This window comes from Rhinolophus sinicus, linkage group LG14 (assembly GCF_036562045.2).
Source record: "Rhinolophus sinicus isolate RSC01 linkage group LG14, ASM3656204v1, whole genome shotgun sequence".
In the NCBI taxonomy this organism is placed as follows: Eukaryota; Metazoa; Chordata; class Mammalia; order Chiroptera; family Rhinolophidae; genus Rhinolophus; species Rhinolophus sinicus.
Genome location: NC_133763.1, coordinates 33,866,577 through 33,890,206, shown reverse-complemented (window position 1 = coordinate 33,890,206; position 23,630 = coordinate 33,866,577). Strand labels below are relative to the sequence as shown.

At 39.4% G+C, this 23,630-nt stretch overlaps 1 protein-coding gene across 2 annotated transcripts in view; it reads left to right on the top strand.

Moving 5' to 3' along the window:
* The window catches only part of DPYD (dihydropyrimidine dehydrogenase), a 795,862-nt gene that overhangs the window by 481,323 nt on the left and 290,909 nt on the right, over positions 1-23,630 (top strand). For both annotated transcript variants that reach the window (XM_019747023.2, XM_074319316.1), the window contains 2 exons: positions 7,417-7,485; positions 16,769-16,852. In XM_019747023.2, the coding sequence (XP_019602582.2) occupies positions 7,417-7,485; positions 16,769-16,852 (153 nt within the window). The remainder of the gene's footprint in view (positions 1-7,416; positions 7,486-16,768; positions 16,853-23,630) is intronic.

The following is a 23,630-nucleotide window of genomic DNA, read 5'->3' as shown; positions in this document are numbered from 1 at the left end:
CAAGGAAGCTACTTCAGTAATCCAGGGGAGCAGAGGAGAGGATCTTAACTAAGACAGTCATGATGAAGAGTCAGGAACACTTAGAAGAGATATCTGGGAAGTAACTGTGGGAACAGAGCCCCAGAAAGCAGTTTCCAGGCTCTCAGCCTCACATAGAAAGGTGCTGGCTCAGGTAGTAAATGGCCATCAACTGTGATTGGATGGCCATCAGCTGTGGCTAGTTGGCCGTCAGCTGTAACCAGTGAGCCATTGGCCACTAATATAACTGCTGTGGCTACGCTAGCAGAAAATGGGGGCTAGCAAGAAGATGGTGGCTGAGCCTGCAAGCAGCGCAATGAGGGTTGAGAATTGTGTGGCTCCTGTTTCCTGTGTCTCCAACCCAGCCGCCAGTGAGAATATAGTGGTATGACTCCCCTACTTATGGCTCCATGGGTGTTCCTTTTTGGCTTCACCATGTTCTGCATTCTTGTGCGGGGAGCGGGAGCAGAGACCCCGCAGGCTACCCCGCACGACAGTAACTAAGAGCAGTACTTCTCAAACTTTCTTACACATTTGAATTACCTGGAGATCGTTGAAAAACCCTGATGTCTGGGCCTAACTATACAAGTTAACTCAGAATCCTTGGGGGTATTTATTTACTTTTTACTCTCCAGGTGATTTCAGTGTTGTGGGGACAGAACCCCAAAAAGCAGTTTCCAGGCTCTCGGCCTCACATAGACAGGTGCCTGGCTCAGGTACTAAATGGCCATCAACTGTGATTGCATGGCCATCAGCTGTGGCTAGTTGGCCGTCAGCTGTAACCAGTGAGCCATTGGCCACTAATATAACTGCTGTGGCTACACTAGCAGAGAGAGAAAAATGGGGGCTAGCAAGAAGATGGCATCTGGGCTAGCAAGAGTGGATTGCAGAGAGTTGGATGCCGCCAGTGAGAATATAGTGGCGTGACTCCCCCATATATGGCTCCGTGGATGTTCCTTTTTGGCCTCACCATATCCTGCGTTCTTATGTGGGGAGCGGGACCAGAGACCCCGCACGACAAATGGTGCAGCGAGCAGGGTATGGTGCCGGCCAAGTCTCTCCCAAGAGTGGTGGAGCAGTTTGTGTGTATGAACACTCAGTCTCTGGAAGACCAGGAGGAGCAGCTGCCGGAGAGCTGGACCCCCGTGGAGGGGTGGGAGGACGTGGACGGTTCTCCCACCAGCACAGGAAAAGCCATGCAGCTGCTGGAGAGATGGAGCCCCGTGGAGAGGTGGAAAGATGTGGACGGTTCCCCAACCAGCACAGGCCGGAGAAAGCAAAGGTCGTTGCGGCCCTGTGGGCCGGGAAGTTCCTGCTCAGGCAGCCCGGATGCAGGACTTGTCCCAGGAGGAAAGGCTTGCTGAGTCCTCCGTGGGAGATGAGGGTGAGGTCAAGGTCGTCCCTCACCCCCAGGACAGCCCTGGCGAATGACTGTGGACTATGGGGAATTGCCTTCCATCCCTAATTTAATGGACAGCTTGACTGTTTGTTTGGGAATTGTTGTTAGTGGAACTGGGGGATATTTGCTTTTGTGTCTTGACTGGCCACCATCGAGAATATGTAAGCACCTTGATTGAGAGTCGCTGTTGTTCCAGCAGGGTACCCTGAGAGGCCCAGAGAGATAGTGGCAGTGCCCTGAGAGACCTGGCTGAGTCCAGGAAGTCTGGCTGAGCCCTGTAGATACCCTGGCTGTGCCTAGGAAGTCGGGCTGTTCCCAGAGAGAGTGGCAGTGCCCTGAGAGACCTGGCTGAGTCCAGGAAGTCTGGCTGAGCCCTGAAGATACCCTGGCTGTGCCCAGGAAGTCGGGCTGTTCCCAGAGAGAGTGGCAGTGCCCTGAGAAATCCTAGCTGTGCCCGGGGAAACTAGTGGTACCCTAAGAAGCCCAGGAAGTCTGGCTGTGCCCAGAAGTACTGGTGGTGCCCTGAGAAACCCTGGCTGTGTCCGGGAAAACTAGTGGTACCCTAAGAAGTCCAGGAAGTCTGGCCGTGCCCAGAAGTACTGGTGGTGCCCTGAGAAACCCTGGCTGTGTCTGGGGAGAATGGTGGTACCCTAAGAAGTCCAGGAAGTCTGGCTGTGCCCAGAAGTACTGGTGGTGCCCTGAGAAACCCTAGCTGTGTCCGGGAAAACTAGTGGTACCCTAAGAAGCCCAGGAAGTCTGGCTGTGCCCGGAAGTACTGGTGCCCTGAGAAACCCTGGCTGTGCCCAGAGAGCCTGGCTGTGTCCAGGATGTTGCGTTCACCTCCAGGCTCCTCGCACAGGTCCCCTCGCGGAAGACGCTTGTCGCGTAGATTGTGAGGCGAGAGCCTGTAGGGGTGGAGTGTGGGGGCAGAGCCCCAGAAAGCAGTTTACAGGCTCTCGGCCTCACATAGACAGGTGCCTGGCTCAGGTAGTAAATGGCCATCAACTGTGATTGCATGGCCATCGGCTGTGGCTAGTTGGCCGTCAGCTATAACCAGTGAGCCATTGGCCACTAATATGCTGTGGCTACGCTAGCAGAGAGAGAAAAATGGAGGCTAGCAAGAAGATGGCGGCTGGGCTAGCAAGAGTGGATTGCAGAGAGGTGGATGCTGCCAGTGAGAATATAGTGGTATGACTCCCCCATCTATGGCTCCATGGGTGTTCCTTTTGGGCCTCACCATATCCTGCGTTCTTATGTGGGGAGTGGGACCAGAGACCCCACAGGCCGCCCCGCACGACAAGTGTTCAGCCAAGTTTGAGAACCAGTGAACTAGAGAATAACTTGGTGATTAGTTAGATGTAGGCAATGAGAGAAAGGAAATCTTGAAGTTTTCTTATTTTTGCACAAAAGGGTAGAGTATAAGCATATTTAATGTGGAGAAATAAGCAACATCAGGGTGGAGGAATTTAAGTGTGGTTTTGGCAAATTAAAGTGTTAGAAGATAGTTGGATATGCTGTTCTAGCACTCAAGAGAGATATAGGTTGGAGGTGTACACTTTATGAATTTTCTACATTTAGGTAGCTGAAATCATTGTGAATATGATGTCTAAAGAATGTGTAGGAAGCGACACTGTCATGCAGGGTGTCAGGTGGGTCTCAGCTACTGTTCCCCACATAAGAACGCAGGACATGGTAAGGCCAAACAGGAATACCCACAGAGCCATAGAGAGGGGAGTCATACCATTATACTCTCGCTGACAGCTGGGTTGGAGACACAGGAAGCAGGAGCCACACTGTCCGCAACCCGCTGTCCACTTGTCTCTGCCAACCAACCTTACTTGCTAGCTGCAATCCACACTTGCTAGCTCAGCCACCATCTTCTTGCTAGCTCCCACTTTCTGCTAGCATAGCCACGGCAGTTATATTAGTGACCAGTGGCTCACTGGTTACAGCTGATGGCCAACTAGCCACAGCTGATGGCCATCCGATCACAGTTGATGGCCATTTACTACCTGAGCCAGCACCTTTCCACATGAGGGCGAGAGCCTGGAAACTGCACTCCTGGCTCTGTCCCCACAGACACTAAAAGAGGACCATGAGTAGACTTGGAGGATATTGACGTGTAAAAGATAGTCAGACGTCAAAGAACCTGAGAAGGAACAACAAAAATAGAAAAATTAAGGAAAAGAGGTATTTGCAAAGCTCATATGGAAGAGGGTTTCTGAAAGCTGGAGGTGTTAACTGTCTCAGTGCTGAAGAGGGTTTCAGTAAAGATTCAGGCTGAAAAGTGTCTAATATATTTGTCAAGGTCACTGGTGATCTTGCGGAGAGCAGTTGCTATACACATTGGGGCAGAAACTAGATAAAAATATATTAAGAAGTGATCAAAAGGAGAGGAAGAAGCATCGGTTACTGTGGTTCCAGAGTAGTCTACAGTGTTTTGTTTTGTTTTGTTTTTTTCTCATCTAGTGGAAAACATCTCTAATTTTCTATGGTAACTATGTGCATATTGTTTAACTTTAAATACATTAGGAATAGTTGTATAAACAAGACATTTATTGGTCCCAAAATAAATACAGAAAATGATGAATTTTAAAATAATATAAAAAGGCAACTTTAAGAATAACATTTTCATCTCCAACCATTTAATGAGCAATGACAATATAAAATTTGAAGAGCTTATGAGTTTCACTTTTAACATCCCATTCTCTATGTGTACATTTCAGAAAAACTGTATCAATCTCACTTCCACTATACTTGTACTAAGGTATAAAGACCATTTAAAATTTGAATGTTGTACAGTTAATTAATATTTAATAAGCATGTTTTCTTAGTTTAAATGTCTTTGAGAATCATGTCCCATTTCCTTTTCAATATAATCCCAGTAGTGTTAGGAATGATTTTGTTAAATTGTTTGACAAAATCTAACTCATCTACTTGTAATTTATAGTTGTTCACCTTTGTCATTTTGTAGTTTTTCCCTACTTAAAAATTTAGGTTGCCTTGAAGCTGAATTGTTGACTGTATTTCCAGTATAGTTCACAGTATGGTTACAGAATACCAAAACAGTGTTGGCAACATGTGTTTTAAGCATAGACATTAAGTAAATGGGAATTTGATGAGATAGCCTGCTTGTAACCAATTGGAAGTTTTATATTGTTCTTCACCTTAATTTATGATCTGTAAGCTTTATTGTAATTCAATTTGAACAAAACAAGAAAAGAGACTTAATAAAATCATTTTACTTATTCCATAAAGAAATGTAATTATAAAAGAATAATTTGACCATGAATTGTAATTTTTTAATTTAAAAGTTTGGAAAGATAACCTACACAACCCTTCGTCTGCTATCTCATTTCTCGTTGAGCTAGCCCACCAAAACCTTTAGAGAAATTTGTGGATCACTCCTCTTCACTTCTTCATATTTATTCACTCAATCTATTCCAATCTGACTTCTGTCCCCCGCTTCACTGAAACCCTTCTTGTAAAGAGGGTTCTGTATTGCCAAATCCATGACACTTTGTCATCTTACACAAACTCTCAGAAGAATTTATCACAGGTGATTGTTCCTTACTTTTTGGATCATTCCCCTCTCTTGGCATTTGTGACACCATTGGCCTGACTTTTTGAAAAATCCTAGTATTTTTTAATAAAGAATAAATACTTTGGGGGGGTCATCTTTATTCCTCCAAAATAGAATGTCACCATATATTTTTACAAACCATCCCTTGGTTTTAGATAAAGATATTTAGACTGCTCAATTTAGCATTTAAAATAATGTATAAATTTATTTTTTTCCTATATTTACTTGACAGTTAAAAATTTGCTTAGGAAGTTATTACAAAAGTGGTAGTCTTAGTTTTGCATATAGTAATTGTCAAGACTCTAACTGATAGAAACCAGAATATAACTTGAATTTTCTTAAGCCAGAAGAGGTACTTACTAGTTCACATGCACAGGTATGTTAGCGGGACACCTGGCTTAAAAGTGGCTGTAAGCATAAGTCTCTCCCCATCTTGCATCTCTACTTTCCTCTGTCTCAGCTGTTTTCTCTAAAGCAACTAGCTTTGGGTGTGAGTGGGAGGGTTGGTTACATGAGTTAATGGTCACCTGCAGCTCTGAACACACTTGTTCTAGTTTAGGGACTAATGAGAACAAAAGCTTTTACCTTCCCAGCTCCAGGGAGGGACTCCTGGGGGTAGGGAGCTGATCACTATGATAAGCCCTGTGATCAGGTCTCTGTTTCCATCAGCTACTTCCCCAGCTTTTGGGGCAAGAGGGTAGAATCCATTTTCAAAAGATCAGGAAAGGAGATCGGGGCAGTGCTTGGCTGCTCAGAACACATGAATAAAACCTGCTTCAGCTTAACATAATGTCTCTACCCAGTGGTCACTCCTTCCCGGTGACAGCTGCCCAAAGTCATACCCGGTCCGTACATCCCAGGCACTTGAAGGCACCAGCACTCGTGATATTCAATTCTTTGAGGGATACTTATTTCTCTCCATCAGGCCCTCATCAGCTTTTCATGACCCTCAGAGCCTAGAGGGCAAATGATGATTTTAACCAACTCTGGCACAATCAATACATATTTGAAGCAAAAACAGCTTTATCAAAATTCGAATTGTCATTTAGTAAAGAGGAACCATGTTAGTCACTAGTTGAGAGCATATATCATATCCTGTTGTCAGTGCTGGGAAGCCTGCCTTCCTCGGCTGTGGGTTTCTCTGGTCAGTCCGTAAAAACCATTGAAATAGTATATAGCATATCATAAGGTATATATAAGTCATCTATATATATATATATACACATGTGGGGACAGAACCCCAAAAAGCAGTTTCCAGGCTCTCGGCCTCACATAGATAGGTGCCTGGCTCAGGTAGTAAATGGCCATCAACTGTGATTGCATGGCCATCAGCTGTGGCTAGTTGGCTGTCAGCTGTAACCAGTGAGCCATTGGCCACTAATATAACTGCTGTGGCTACGCTAGCAGAGAAAAAGAGAGGAGAGAAGAATGGGGGCCAGCAAGAAGATGGTGGCTGGGCTGGCAAGCGCGTATTGCAGTTAGGATGGCGGTTTGCGGACAGTGTGGATTCAGCCTCCAGTGAGAGTATAGTGCCGCCAGAGAGAATATAGTGGTATGACTCCCCTACCTATGGCTCCGTGGGTGTTCCTTTTTGGCCTCACCACATCCTGCGTTATGTGGGGAGCGGGACCAGAGACCCCGCAGGCCGCCCTGCAGGACAAATGGCGCAGCGAGCAGGGTCTCCCGCACGACAACACATATATATATTGTCTTAGCAATTTCTATTATTAGTTTTTCTAAGTAGGTAGTACTATTATCCACATTTAACCAATGAGGAAGTGAAATGTCTTGCCCAGGGCAACACAGTAAGTGGTAAAGTCAGAGTTCTAATGTGAATGTCTGGTTTCAGATCAGGTGCTTGTAATTTACTACTCTGTAAAGCCACCAATATAGGATGAGTAACATTTAACAAAATTTAAAACTATAATGTAATATGTAAGGTATTATTATCCATACTATAAGATATGACTGAAGAAGACACTAACTTATTTGTCTTCCATACCTTGAAACCTTTTACTTTATCAGTAATTATATTAATAAGCATTTTTATTTCAATGCACAATTTAGGCAACCTATCATATACACATTTACATACTTCTCACTGTTGTTTTCTGAGGTTGGCAAGTCAGTATTATTATCTTCATTTTTAAAACGAGAATGCTGAGAGTCAGGAAAGTTAAAGTCGAGTAGTCAAAGATAGCAAATGAGAAAGTCTCTAACATAAGTCTGAAGTCTCAAATTTTATCCTTTGTTTCACTATAATATCCTGCTGTTTTTAAATGATTTGTCTTTCAACGATCAAAAACTAATATTTATAATACGGTTTACCATTATAAACATATATATGTAAATATTAATATGTCCTCCTGCACAAAGTCATAACTGTTTGATATTCTTTCCTTTTTCTTTTTTAAAGATTGTGATTGCTAGCATCATGTGCACTTACAACAAAAGTGACTGGATGGAACTCTCCAAAATGGCTGAGGTAATGATTTCTTTAGTATCTATTTATTTCTTCTCATCTGTTTTTATTAGTTTTAAATAAAGAGCTGCCATGAAAACTAACCCAGTAGAAGTAAAATTGAATGGAAAATAGTAACTTAAAACAGTTCTATTATAATTTGTTTACCCTGTGTTTTCATTAAAATGATGGAAATGTAAATTTAAAAGGAATCTATTTTATAAAAGTAGTCCCTTGGATTTCACACATTACCTAAAAATCCTGTATTCTTTGAATCCATATACTCTTTATTTGCATATTAAGGGAACTGTAAATTATGATGGATGTCATGATAAAATTTAATTCTACCTTTGAGAGTCTAACTTGATCTTACCTTGCCTTTAGGCAAACTCGTTTGACAGCAAGAGAAGAAATTTCGAATATAAAACTCTTGAATATTTAAAATGTAAAAGGTTCATTTAATACTATTGAGTTTGAATACAGACATGCATAAAATGATAGGACAGAATGCTCCTGAATGGAACACTAGTCAGCAGGTTTTCTATAATATAAATGGAATCTTTCACAAATGCAAACAAGTAACCATGTGCCTCAAATTTGTATTTCAAATAGAAAAATACATACTTAAAATTATACACTTATGTCCATCATTCTGTCATGAAAAATAGCTCTAGACAGATTTAGCTGAGGTTTCTTGAAAACCTCTTAGAAATATAGAAGACTAAATCTAACAATACCTTATAAACTAAAAACTCTACCTTACAAAATATTATAAAGCATTCAATAGTGTTCAGAAATGTTGACTGCACAGTTTATTTGGACATCTTAAAACTATGAGGGAACAAATTACTTCTGGGACTTAGAAGGGTGAAATTAAACATGATCAGTAATTGGCTTCATGATCTTTGGTGCTGGGTCCATTTTGTACGTGTATTTACCTAATTGACCATGAAATCTTCCACAGAGCCCTGCTTGGCATGAGCTTTGCCAACTTTAAGCTGACTATGATGAATGGCTTTATCATGCTGCTTGCTTGCTTCTCTTTCTGCAGAATAAAATACTTAAAAAATACATTTTCTTCAGTAATGAGCATTAATTTTTAAATAACTGAATTTAACTTTTAAAAAGTCAAAAATCCCTTGTATTAGTAACATACTAACCAACTTAAAGATGTTTTTCACATTTCTCACACTCCATATTTATTCCTGTAATTGCAGTTTAATTTAATATCATTTTCTAAGTACTAATAGCAAAAAATAAAAGGAAGGGAAGGAGGGAGGGAGGAAAAGAAGGAAGGAAAGAAGACAGAAAAATTTTTAAAGGAAGAAGCAAATGATGCCTTTCATTCAGTCAAAAGTCTGTGTAATCTCTCCACAGGAAAGCAATCTACATATCAGGAAGGTCAATCTATAGATGGTGTCACCTGAAAAAAAATCCCTGTAACCTTAAAATATGGACCCACCCCGTGCACATCACATGAAGGAACTGTCCCCAGGCCTTCACCTCCCCTTGTAGGGCAGTGTCAGTCAGCACGATTCTGTCACAGCTCTTATGGCAAGCACTCAATAAAGCTTTGTAGAGTCAATATTTGGCTTTCTTTTTATGAATACATGCTTCAGAACAGATTAAAACAGATTTACTTACAATGAAGAGCTCACATTAAAATAAATCAACAAAAACAAAGTATTCAAGCCAAAGTTATTTTACCATTTACAATGTACATTTCTTTGAGGGTGGTGATAATGGGCTGTAAGAAATCCAAGAGAGCACACCACTGGTTTTAAGTTCAGCAAATGACTTAATGTGATGATGGATATATTTTAAATTCATGGAGTTCCTCTCCTTATAGTAGAAAAATTCTTGAATTATGTAATAGGGAATTAGTGAAATCTTCTATCAGCTCTTTACTGTTATATCTGAAAACAGAAATTACACATGTGTAACAGCAGAACAGATCCAGTTGGACACGAACATGAAAAAATGAAGAGTGAGAATCTCTGTCAGAATGAAAATTTGCACCAGGAGAGATTATTATTACTTGTTCATTTCACCAGAGGTTAACATTTTATTTTACTGTTTTGAATAAACATTTAAGATCACATGGATGGTTAAAAAAAAATAGAACCTGGGTACATTCTTAAAATACAGTAAATTCAACTAAATGCTGTTTTTATAAGTTAAGGTATATCCAGTATATCTTCCTTATCATACACATATCCTTGAGAAAGTTTTGTTTTCTCCTGGAATTAGAACCATGCTGAACCAAAACTTCCTTTTTAGTCAAACACTAGAATGCATATGTTTTAAGGTATTTTATGCATTTCTCAACTTGATTTAAATCTGACATGTGTTTTGAGCACCATAAAAAAAGAAGCAGCCTCTGAAATCAGTAACATTGTTAGGCTCTCCCACTTTTCTGTGTCATTGACAACCTATTCCAATTCCATGCAAAGGAAGATCTATGAAGCACCTATGATGTCCTTGGTCACCCAAAACAAAGGTGAACAAGATAGAGCCTCGGCTATGTGGATGTGTTCACAGTTTAAATACGTAATCAGATACATACAAATTGAACCATATTGAAGACTTACGATACTAGGTCTTGCATAGATCTGGAACTCATTTCTTTCCTAACGTTTATTAGTTTATAAAGCAGAGGCTGAGTCAATGTTAATGTAAAGATGCTTTATTGAACGATACAATCCAGGAGCAATAAGGGTGAGGAAAAAAGTGAAAGGAGGTAGGAAGAAAGGAAAGCAGATACAGTGTGGTACATTACGGAGCTGGCCCCACCTCCCAAGGAAATGGAGCCCATTGCTCAGTCATAGAGTTGGGGAGCACTATATGGGATCATCCTGCCTCACAACAATTTAGTTAAGAAGGGTCAAGGATGTATCTGCTGGTTCCCTCCTGTCTCGTGTCTCTCATTGGTCAAATTCCATACCACAGAGCTTTATTTTCCGCTGCACTTTTGGGTTGGGTACCCTGCCTCCTTTGGGCAGCTGCTACGGGAGCCAAATCCCACGCCATGTTGTGAGATGCTTCAACTAAACCTAAAATTAGGGAGAAAGGCCAGAGCCTCAGGGTTAGGCCTTGACACTGGCATTCCTGGTGCTCCCACTTTGGCAGGTACATTGAAGGCTATGACAAAGCCCAGCTGCCACCCTGAGGGAGCTGTGAGAGCTGGCAGTGATAGGAGATGTGAGCAGGGCAACAGGGACTGAGGTTTCTTTTAAGGCTAGTGGCTAAGCTTGGGGGCAAGGCCATCAAATTTGAGGCTTCCTATCACTGGGTGTGGTTCAGTATGCGTCACTACCACACTCATCCAAGTTTATCCAGGAAAATCCCACTGATCTTCTTGCCCTCATGCAATCCAACATCTTCCCACTATGTTAAGATGCAGACCCCTTGACCTGTAAGTCCTACATAGTCTGGCCCCTCCTTCCTTCCTACCACCATCTGGGGTTTGTTCTCTACATGCCAGTTCCGGCTGGCCTTCTTTTACTCCTTCAGCATATTCCCTACTCAGAGCCTTTGCTGTTCCCTTGGCCTGGAATATCCTTTCTTCCTCATGCAGTCTTCTCTCTTCTTCAACTCTGAGCCTCCTGGCTAGTAGGTTAAACCCCTGCCCTACTCCTGAGATCCTATCCTCAGAAGCCAGCTTACTATACTTCTGTTTCACAGCCCTTACTTGCCCAAGCTACTTCCAAGACCCTATTTGACATTTTGTGTTTGTAATTTTTTATTATTTTTTTCTTAAAGAAGTTTTCTCAAATTGTTTAAGTTTCAGGTTCCCCCAAAACTATGTCTACCTCTGCCTGTGCTTTTCCTCTGTAGCACTTAATAAAGCGGTGATTAACAGTGGTGTCATTAGCTCTTTAATCTCTGTCCTGCTTATTACAAAGCAAGCTCCATGGGGGTGGAGACCCCTGTCTGTCCACTGCTTAACCCCCAGTTCCAAGCACAGGGCTTGGTCTGCTCCTGGGTATTCCTCAAATACTTGTTGAGTGAAGTAAAATAGAGGTACAGAGCTGGTGTATTGACATGTGACAAACAAAAAGGAGGCCATTACAGAATAAATGGGAAGAATGGCAATTTACTTGGCACCAGTAAGGTGATTAAAATCCAAAGCTGAAAGTTTTAAGTTAGGGACCTGATGAGGGATAGGCCAAAGTCTGCCCACAAGTGGTAGGATGAGACGAGGAAGGTCCAGGGGAGAGGCACACATGTCAAAACCAGGTGGCCACACTATGCCTAGCAGAGAGTTCAAATAAATCACTTAGAAGCCAGGCTCTCATCACGTTTTACCTGAATCTGGGCTAGCAGTATGTCATGCAGTTAAATAGGTGTTAGAGTTAAGAGAGCTCAGATAGGCTTGGGGTAAAAAGCAGGCAGAGGCACATTATAGAAATATGTAGAGCCTGTTGAGTTTACAGGACAGGGTGGAACACAAAGTCCAGGAAAGATGGACACCTAGTTGGGGACAGAAATAGTCACTGACTTAGTGTCCAGTGAGGCCCAAGCTAGATCAGTATTTGCCTGTTCCAGGTCCACTTCAGAGTGGTTTAAGATTCTGGAGAACTTGTATCTCCAGTTTTGGATAGTCGAGACTACACGGCAGTGTTGCTACATTGAAAGTCAACATTGGACTTTGTGTATTCTTTTAATGGGAGAAAATAAGAGCGAATCAAAGCAGTGCACATTTGATGCCTCACCAAGGGAACGCCTTCCTCACACTGCTTCAGATCTGATGCCCTTTGTCATCCCCCACCACCAGGGAAGCCTTCCCTTCTCACTTGAGCCCTGATACACTATTCAAAGCCACCCTCCACATGGGCATCCTTCTCACTGTGCTTGGGCTCTGATACCTCACACTGGTCCCTCAGGGCTGTTCCTCAAATCCTCCTGGGCACCTGTCTTGCTCTACCTCACCCAAAGAACTACATTGATCAGGAAGGAAAGGAGAAGTAACAAAAGGGGAAGAGGAAGAGCTTTGTACCTGATTCTGCTGTTTATATTGTACAAATGTCTGTGGTTTTGCTACCCTAGTTTCTCTGAGAGTTTTTATAAAGTGATTCAAAGAATTTAGAAACGACATTACTACCACTATTCTGAGAATTATTCTGAATGGTTTTATTTTCTTTTTTTACCTCCTGAAGAAATCTATTTTCAGATCAAGGCTGGGGAAGGGCAAGTGAGAGATTCTAGTTGGATGAATGAATGGATGGATGCATGCATGGACACACTGACAGACAGAACTGACAGATAGATAGGTAGACAGATGAGAGATAGATGATAGAGTAATTGCTTACACTTACATGGTATTGACTACAATCTAGGCACTGTTTTAACTCATTCACTTTTATTAAATTTGTTTATACCTTAGAAAAGTTACACTATGAGTTACTTTTGTTATTTTCCACATTTTAGAGATGAGGAAAGCAAGGCAAAAAGTTGTTAAATAATATACCCAAGTTCACACAGCTAGTATGTGGTCAAAGTGCGATTCAAACCCATGAAAACTAGCTGCAGAGTCCATACTATTAACATATACATTCTACCTCATGTAAATAAATGGATAATAAACAGATAACGTATGAAATTAGAAAGAACAAATTTTCTATGTCACTGCCTTCACTAAATTATTTTATTGTAGAATCCTTTAGATGAGGTAGAATAAACTCCGCTAAGTGACTAAACCAAAAAGCTTGTGACTAACAGGCGTCAGAATGCATGCCCAGTTTCAGTTAATTTAACAGTTCATGCTAATTCAGCAGTTAAGGATTTCTGAATGCATATAGTTGCCTGGAAATGGAATTAAATGTCTCTTAAGGTGGTATAGATCCTGTGACAGCAATATTTGAGTGGAGGCCAAATTAATATTTCTGATATTTTTGTATCATCTTGAGCAGGATTATCTCAGTTTCTGAGACCTAGATGTTCATTTCAAAGGCCTTCCAGGTGTGTTTGGTGGGTCAGTGTTTGCATATGTGTATAATACTGGAGAAATGTTTAATAATTAGTCACTGAAAAGGCTTTAAATCAGATAAGTGGTTTTATAAGATTTTAATTTGTATTTCAAGTTTAGAAACTTTATTATATATTTTTAACACACTGTCACGACACAGGCCGTGGAATAAGTGATTTCTACCTAATTATGATAGTAAGAATGCAGACTCTGGACTCAGAGTGCTTGGGTCCAAAAGCCTACTCTCATTCACAAGCTGTAGAACATGAAGTCACTTGAACTCTTTGTACCTCGGTTTTATCAAGCTAATTGTAAGCTTGCACTTATGAGTATATTTTAGGGAATATGTATAATGTAAATATGTATACAAAGGCAGCCTAGAACTAAGTATTCCAAAATGTTGTTGAATTGATTTGCTATAAATTGTTGCATTTCAGCTAAATAAGGAAGTCTAGAAGAAATACTTCAAATAACTAAGAAACAATAAGAAAAGTACAGTATTGTATATAATTGCAATGCACAATCTTTTAATTAAGCTGATAATTTCCATATGACATGGTTTTGAAATAGGTCATATTATCTACTGCTTGGAATTGAGTAGATGGAAACAAAGAACGTTAACTGACTTCCCCAAAGCATCCCCAATTCCTTAGCCAAACATAGATTAGTTATGCTTCATCCATGTTCACTACCAAACCAACAGGGGAAAAAAATTGCATAATTAAAGGTAATTTTCAAGTAATATGAAGCACAGAGAACAAACTGCTGGTTACCAGGTTGGGGGAGGTTAGGGGCTGGGTGAAAACCATGGCGGGATTGGGAAATACAAATTGGTGCTTGTGAGGTGGTCCCGAGGATGTAAAGTAAAGCCTAGGGAATATAGTCAATCATATTGTAGTAATGACTATGTATAATGCCAGGTGGGTACTAGAGTAATTGGGGGGTCACTTCATAAATTATATAAATATCTAACTCCTACACTATATGCCAGAAACTAATATAAAATAATACTGAATGTCAACTATAATTTTAAAATGTTTAAAAATTTGAAAAAACTGAATTAGAGAAGCAAACACCACAGTGAAACCTTGTTAGACAATAGGCTGAATGATCAAATGAACTTTCACAGCCATGCAGAAGAAAAAGCAGGCTCACTGATGAATAAAGATAGGTAAGAAACTCACCTGAGAAATAGCTAACTAGAATTTTTAACTTTGATGAGTTCCCACTTAAAATTCATAAAGCAGGAAAAAATAGGATAAAATCTTGAGTAATTAGGAAGAAAAGAGAGATATTGAAGAAACAGTTGTTGGCCTAATGAAAGGTCTGATACACTTAGAAAATAGTGTATTTTTTAAAGGCTCGACATGATTTGATAGACATGTTATAATATTATGGAAACTGATTCAAGCTTCTAGTTGACCTTACTTAAAAAGAAATTGTGTCTGACTTATTTCTTTTAGCATGATATTCTCAAGATCCATCCATCTTGTCACAAATGGCAGTATTTTATCTTTTCTTATGGCCGAGTCTTATTCCATTGTATATATGTATCACATCTGTGGGGACAGAGCCCCAGAAAGTAGTTTACAGTCTCTCGGCCTCACGTGGAGGAGTGCTGGCTCGGGTAGTAGATGGCCGTCAGCTGTGGCTGATTGGCCGTCAGCTGTAGCCAGTTAGCCAATTAGCCGCCAATATAACTGCTGTGGCTACGGAGGAGAGGAGAGGAGAGTGAAAGAGAGTTGTCGATGGGTTGCAGACAAAAGGGACAGCAGGTCGCACGTCCAGTGAACCCAGCCTCCAGTGAGACCGTAGTGGTATGACTCCCCTACCTATGGCTCCGTGGGTGTTCCTTTTTGGCCTCACCATATCCTGCGTTCTCTTGTGGGGAGCGGGAGCAGAGACCCCGCAGGCCGCCCTGCACGACAAATGGCGCAGCGAGCAGGGTGCCCCGCATGACAAATGGCGCAGCGAGCAGGGTCTCCCGCATGACAACATCTTTATCCAATCATCTGGCAAAAGGCACTTTGGTTGTTTCTATGTTCTGGCCACTAGGAATAATGCTGCAATGAACATAGGGGTGCATATATCTTTATGGATAAATGTTTTCATATTTTTTTGGGCAGATACCCAGAAGAGGGATTGATGGGTCATATGGTAATTCTATTCTTAAGTTTTTTGGAACCTCTGTACTGTTTCCCATAGAGGCTGTACCAATTTACATTCCCATCATCAGTGTATGAGGGTTCCTTTTTCTCCACAACATCTCCAACACTTGTTAATTATTTGTCTTGTTGATGATAGCCATTCTAACAGGTGTAAGGTTCTATCTCATGGTTTTGATTTGCATTTCCCGACTTTGGGTGGTGAACACACCATGCAATATACAGATGATGTATTGTAGAACTGTACACTTGAAACCGATATAATCTTATTAACCAGTGTCACATTAATAAATTTAATTGTGGTGTTGGAGAAATTCTATAAGTTAGGTGAAAGATCATAAAACTTGAATCATTTAGTTTATCTCCCACCCCTTAAATTACTATATTAAACTATAAAAAAAAAGTATTTTGCTTATTCTTGGAGTTTTTCACAGAAGGTTTCTCAAGAATTCCATGATTTTCTAAGTATTCTTAGGGTAGTTAGAACTATTTTGTTCATTTTGCAGGACCCGTTTGTGTGCTAATAAAATAATGAGTTAAATAAGAAGGATTTCTATTTAATTATTAAAGTAAGACAAATTATCTGCACATATTTCTGAGTGTGGACTTTTTAAAATACAATAAAACTGATTTTCAGTTTAAAATATTTTAAAATTTACTTGTATTCATTTCTACTACTTTTTTCTTTGCCCTGCCACTTCCAGAACCAATGATTCAGAATTAGAAACATTTGTTTCCATGAAAATAGAAGCTGTTTAGGGCAAAATAAATGTGATGTCAACACACCTGTGTTAAAATCCCTGCTGTGTCACTTAATAACCAGGCTTGTCATTTTAACCCTCTGTGCTTCAGTTTTTAACCCTCTGTGCTTTCTTATGTGTAAAATTGATAATGCAATAATCCAAGGATTGTGAGACTTCAAAATAAGTGTAAAACACATAGAGTAGTAAATGTCCTCTTATAAGCATTCAATAAATGTTTGCTGTTGTTATTGTTGTAGTTATATGCACTCTAATTTGAAAGAATCAGAATATACCTCACAAGATAGCTGTGATGCAGAAAGCAGAATAGTTAAAATTTGATAAACGTGACCTATGTGGAGTTACAATGGTGAAAGCATATCAGTTCACAGATAAAACTGCCTTTTCTTTCGTTTTCTATCCGTATCTTAAAGGCTTCTGGAGCAGATGCCCTGGAGTTAAATTTATCGTGTCCACATGGCATGGGAGAAAGAGGAATGGGTCTGGCGTGCGGTCAGGTAAGAACCTCAGCAGCTGTCATTATGGATGTCTGTGTGACAGAACAGGCCCCTGTACGGGTACTTACTGTACCTTAGGTAAGAAGATGTGTGGATCAGATGACCGGCTTGCGACTTCCAGGTCTGCATTGTTTAAATATTTAGTGCTTAAAAGGTGGAAAATGAAGGAAGCTGAAATTACAGCAACTGTTTCGTTTTATTGAGGAAAATACCACATTATGTGCTTGACAGGAAGTAATATCATAACAAACAGTTTTTAAAAGCACTGAAGCAGAATTAGCTGATTTCAAATGCAATGTTCTTTTTTCATTCTTGATGCCGATCCAGTTCCCCTGGAGCAATATACTGTACAAAATGCATTGTTCGTAGTGATTTTGTAGTAAATGGGGCATGGCATAAATTGCATTTTACATTTTTTAGCATATGATCATTATTCCCGAACTGTGTTTTGGGAATTTGAAAAAGACTTTGATGCTATTTTTATTTTTGGATACAATAAATGGAAACTTCATGCTAAAATACTTTCAAAAACCTAATGAATAAAATGTGGAAATATATGTTAATATGTAGAAATTACCGCATCTTAATGTAACTAGAAAGCTTAATGCTAAAAAGGTAAGTGTTTTGTATCTAATTTAGCTTTTAAGCCCAGAGGGAAATGGTGTGAATTAAATAATACAAAATGTAGTAATTTATGACAAGTTTCCTAGTCCTGGAAAGTTTACTTTTATCTCCACATCAAGCACAGGCCTTGTACATAGTAGGTGCTTGATTCTTTTTTTTTTTTTTTGTAAGTCATCATATTATTTGAATTAAACTCAGAGGCCAGAGGCTCTTAATTTTCTGCTTATTCAAATGAACATAGGTTACTATTTCATATTAGCATTCAGGGAGGATTTTAAAGTGCCTTGTGAATAATTTAATTGACATTCTGAATAGATTTGTGACTTAGGAAGAAACCATTCTTTCGTAGCAGCAGGAGAGGAGGGCTTAGTCAAATGTTTTTGAAGTACATCCTCTTTCCACAAATAACAGGTTACCCCGAAGATCAGTAAATGTGGTAACAGAACCAAGCCTCAGAATTATCTAGTAGAAGGAAAATATTACATTGAATGACTTTTATGACTCACAGGATTAGGTAACAGTCAGTAGGTCACGATATGTAACTTGAATAAAATGAGCAAGGCTGGAACAGGGCCTGAGGACTCAAGGTACTCGCCTTAAACCTTTCACAGTCTTTGAAACTTAGAACCAATTTTTTTTTTTTTTCAGTTACATGGCTAAAAACCTCTATGGAAAACTAGAAATCTATTGACTAATTTTTAATGAAGAATGCATTTTCATATATATTCTTTGCCACAAAAATGGTAATTATTTTGAAAATGTTGCCCAGCCTTGAGTTTATTTTTTAGAGTAGGTGTTCACTCCATGAACATATCTGAACTTACCCAGCTGTTGAGTGTCTCAGGTGTATCCTCTCCAGAGAATTATTTAGCCACATCAACTTTTTCACAGCTTTTGGCTGAACAAGGGTGCCAAGTGCGAAAGTTTTATAGTTAAAATCATCGTTAAGATTTGTAAAACTCTTGGAAAACATATGTTCTAAAGACCATCATATCTTACTTAGGCTGAAGGAAACAGAACACTTCCTTTTCACTTGTTAGGTCTCATCTCTAAAACTAAAATCAATTCTTCCTATTAGTCAAGTTTAAAAATTTTCTTTTGAATTACATTCTCTTGTAAATTATATAATTGAAAACTAAAGCTAATTTAATTATTTTTGCTCCAATATATTTTAAATGATTGTTCTGCCTCAGGATGCTTGAATATTCAATATTTTAAATGGAGGCAAGGAAGGATATTAGTGCATTAAAAAAATTAAAGACTTTACCGTAACTGTGACTCTTTAGAGTGAGCATAAACACATCTGGGGCTTACTCAACTTCTTCTTTGCTTCCTTTTTCCTTTTCTCTACTTCCTGTTCCAGTGCCTCTTCCTCCCTACGTTTCATAGTCCCGAGGCCTTGCAAGTGGTGGGATGGGGAATTTGTGCTCACTGTTGGGAGATTGAAGAGCCATTCCAATTCTCCTTCCCCATCTCGGTGTGATCCAGGCTTCTGTCTGTTTAAAGCTCTCTGTTTGCAAAGCATAGAGCTGTGTGCATCACCAGAGCCTGATAAATATTTACTTTATGAATGAAACAAACTGACATTCGTTCCATGGCTAGAATATTTATCTGCTAGAAACATTCTCTTGTATGTACTTTCTACATTTCTGTTGTTTCTAGAAGTCATAATAATTTTAGTCCCTTAAGAAGAGGCAAGGTATCACAGTACAGTACATTTTCATCTTTAAACATCTGTTTTTTTCCTCCTTTATCTCAAATATTTTCTTGCAAATATTTAATAAGTGAAAAATTCTGCCTTTGTACCCAAGTGCTTTTAAATTAGCTACATGTGTACCGTATTTCCTCGAAAATAAGATTTAACTGGACAATCAGCTCTAATGCATCGTTTGGAGCAAAAATTAATGTAAGACCCGGTCTTATTTTACTGTAAGACCCAGTCTTATATTACGTAATATAAGTCCTGGTCTTACATTAATTTTTGCTCCAAAAGATGCATTAGAACTGATTGTCCAGTTAGGTCTTATTTTCAGGGAAACCCGGTATATATTTAAATTTAAACATATATATTTAAACTCTTCTTAAATGTTCCTATAAATGACTAAAAATAGTGAAATTTGTGAACAGAGAAAGCTATAACCTCTACAACATATAGACGTCATATTTATTTATGGAATTTGTAGAAATAAAATATGAAGCTGACCTTGGGAATTTGATTTATGTATTTCCCGCAAAGCGAAACTTCATACAATATCTTAACCACTTAGCATAACAACTTGCTAAGTGTTTAAAGGAAACATCACACTTTATTCTTTCCATCAACCACCTATGTCACCTTGATCAAGCCACTTACTCTCCTGAAGCATCAGTTTCCATCTCTAAAATGTGGGATTTGAGCTAGATGATCTTAAAATCCCCTTCCAGCTTTAATATTCTGTAAATGCTGAGTTATAAATAGCAGGCTAATGTGTTATTTCTAACCTCTCCATAAAGACCATTGATAAAACAAAAGCAACTAAAGAAATAAACAAATGCATATTATGCTGTTCTTTTAAAAATAAAAACACTTTAACATTTTCCTTGGCCTGCATAAAAGTCAATGTTTTACTTCAGCGATTCCTAATTATTTTTCCATCAACTAGTGCTGCTCAATTTTTGGTATATTTTACTTTATTTTAATAATGAGTATCTACATAGTAGTTGTTTTTTTAAAACAAATATTTTGTTTAATAGACATCTTGTACCTAATGTGGCTAAAATAGAACCCTTGGTCTTTTGTATGTCTGTGTGCTCTTCTATTAGATTTTGCCACTTGAGTTAATAGTACACCACCCCTTCCCAAATCCTTGATGTTCAAGCAAAGGTGAAATATGCTCTAGTTTTGGTTGTGTACACGCCAGAGTCAGAGTTATATTACAACAACAACAACAAAAAGATTTTAGTCTTCTTCCATTTCTTCACAACAACCCTCTGAAGTCGGTTGGGTTTTTACCTCATTCAACACATTGGAAACACACTGAGTCCTCCATGTTTTCCCGCTGAGGCTTCTGGTCAGCAGTGGCAAGGACCTGAGTGTTAATTAGCATGTAAGCCTGAATATATGAACGGCATGAAGAACAGATCCTAATAAATTAGTATTCCAATATTGGTGTTCAATATTATTATTATTAACTGAAAATTAAATGCAGGATTAAGTAAAATCTAAAGTCTTTTGTGGTTCTAAATTCGCATTTCCCTAAATATATAAAAACACAAGGAAACCTGAACCCACTATTTCGGTGTTCCGTCTCCCTGGAGCAAGGGCGCTTCTCTGGTGTCGTCACACTCAGATAAAGTCGTCTACATGCAGTCTGTATAAACCAGTTTCTTATGACAGCATGTTACCTGGTAAATGTAATTGAACTATAAAAAAGCCTATGAAATCCAGATAGAATGGGACCTTTTTGAGGTCTCTCCATTTTCTAGATGCTAACTGTTCTCATGGCATTGAGTGAATAACCCTCTATTGTCCTTTTATAATAATATTGAATATTTTTATTTCCATCCTGCAGAACCTTCTAACCCAGATTCAGACAAGTGTTGAATAGTCCCTGAATAGATTTCTGTTGTTAGGGTGGTTGTGTTTTTGAAACTATCACCAACATTTTAACAATAGGTGGATTTGACAGATAAATCCTATTTCTTTTTTTCTTTAATTTGACTGATTTATTGCTATTCTAGCTAAAATGCTAGAGTAATAATCTAGCTCGAGGAGACATTCCCCTCTCATACACTTGAAGTTTACTTCAGTTAGTGAAGAATCCTGTTTCTTACTTCTCTTGAAACAATGGGAATATAAGGCCACACTTGGCCTGCACTGCCACGCATCAGTGAGGAACTGGAGCTTCGTTAGTCTCCTTAACACTGTATGTGGTCCATGTAAATAGCAGCAAGCATTGGACCAAGGATAAGTGCTGATTCTCAAACATGAGTTTAATCAGTACATGCCTCTCTGATTCAGTCTTTAAATATCAGAACCAACCCTTCCCAGGAGTTTTGCTACTTCTCTGGGTTGCTGACATTGAAGAGTCTCTAGGCTGCTGTCTTTAGCCAGAAGTACCTTAAATTCTTAGACTCTCCATCAGGTACCAATAGAAGAATAGTTGGGGATGGTGGTAGAAAGTATTCATATGGTATAAGATGTCTTGCCTTCCTACTTCCTGTTTTGTCTTCCACATGGCAAAAAGAAAAAGAAAAAAGAAAAGCAAGAAGCAGCATGCTCCACAGGACTTCTCAGTACTAGTTGTATAGTAATCCTCTTGAAATGATTGTTTTCCTGTCATCAGGACACATACATTTTTATAGGATTTTCTTAAGTTATTTTTCACGTAGGCTGTTTACTTCTTTGCCTTACGTCAATGAATGATGTGGTATAGTGAAACACAGAGTGTTAGAACTGAGAGGTTTTCCAGTTCAACCCCCTTATTTCCAGGAAGAATTAGACACGAGGAATGAGTCTGATTTGCCCTTTCCTGTAGTAGCCAACTGGCAAGGCCCCATAGTCTTTGGTGCCCTTGTCACTGACCGAGTGACTGTGTCCAGTACTTCCGCTATGTCACGTGGGTATGTCTAAATGTGCAATTAAACCGAATAAGTCAGTAAAATGCCCTGGGAACTCCTGACTCTGTACCTTTTGAGATACTATTATTTCTTCTGCCTGGAATTCATATCTTTTCAACTGAAGTCATCCAAATAGAGATCACCTATGCAATTCTATTTCAAATGACACCTAATTTATTAACTGGTTATGTCTTGTCAATCAACTGAACTTGCATGAGAAAAGAAAAAGAATATATTGTATGTGAACGGATTTAAAGGTAGAAACTAGATGCACACTTTCCTTTGAATCTGTGGTGACTTAGAGATTGAAATCACTGTCAATGAATTTGTATTTCTTTACCTGACAGTTCTAAGAGGCTACAAAGATGTTATTTTCCACACCCTTGTAGGATTCCCACTGTTTAGTGGTTTGGATGGCTTCTATGTAGGTGTGATTGCTAAATAGTGCACAACTATTTCAGTAATAATTCCATTACATGGAAAATTCTAAAGTGATAGTATAATTGGAGGGAAGACTGCTCTAGCTTCACAGTCAAAGCAATGTCATGAATAAAAATGGTATTGCCACTGTTATCACCTGCTACGTCTTGCTATATCATAGCCCTCTTCATTTATTTACACATACCCTGTGCATAGAATTTCTGAACACTGGAATGTTCAATTCAAACAGTCTTTATATTAATTGTCATCAGAAAATACATATATAAGTCTGCTTTCATGATGGTTTTTAGCTAAGCAAGAACAAGCAGGTTTAAAAGTGGTAAATCTTAAAAATGTTTAGTAATCTCAAATAATTATTGACTTAAATTAAGATCACCCAAAGCAATATTTTGATATTTCCCTCACGATCTGTTCTGTGTCCAAACTCAATTTACACAAACTCTGTATGCTTATTAAAAAAGAGAGAAAGCATTGTTTCTGTTATAACACGCCAACATTTTTCATAAAACATTAACCACAGATTTATAACTCTTACCCTTGCCAGAGAGTAAACATCTGTCACCAGGAAGAGAATCCAAAACTAAGTCTGAGGACCACATTGCCCCAGATGTGCTAGAATTTCCCCTGGGAAATAAACCTTCCTCCAGCAGCTGGGATCACAGGCCCTCTATCTCATATGCAATGACCACAGCCCTGTCTGGATCAGGTCCCTATTAGATGTCTGTGGAAGAGACAATATAAAGATACTGTTTCTAAAGCCAACACAACCGATAAGTCATAGTACACCCTATATTTCCCAGAGGGGTGAAATTCAGGAACTCAGGAGTATGAGAAATCCCAAAGGTTAAAGAAAAGAATACAGGAGCCCTACCAGTGGTAAATACAACAACCTGAATCCACAGTGACCCCTCTGGCCTCTCCTGGGCGACCTACAGTGAGGATCACAGCTGATTTAGATGTGCTTTTGGATACTGGTCACATGTGTGCCCATGAGACCTCCTCTGTTTCAGTCTCTTGATTCCTCTCACTCCTTCTGACTCCAGCCCTTATAAGACACAGGTGTGGCAAAGCTCCACACTATCCTGAATGTGATACTGAATCTTGCACTAATCAG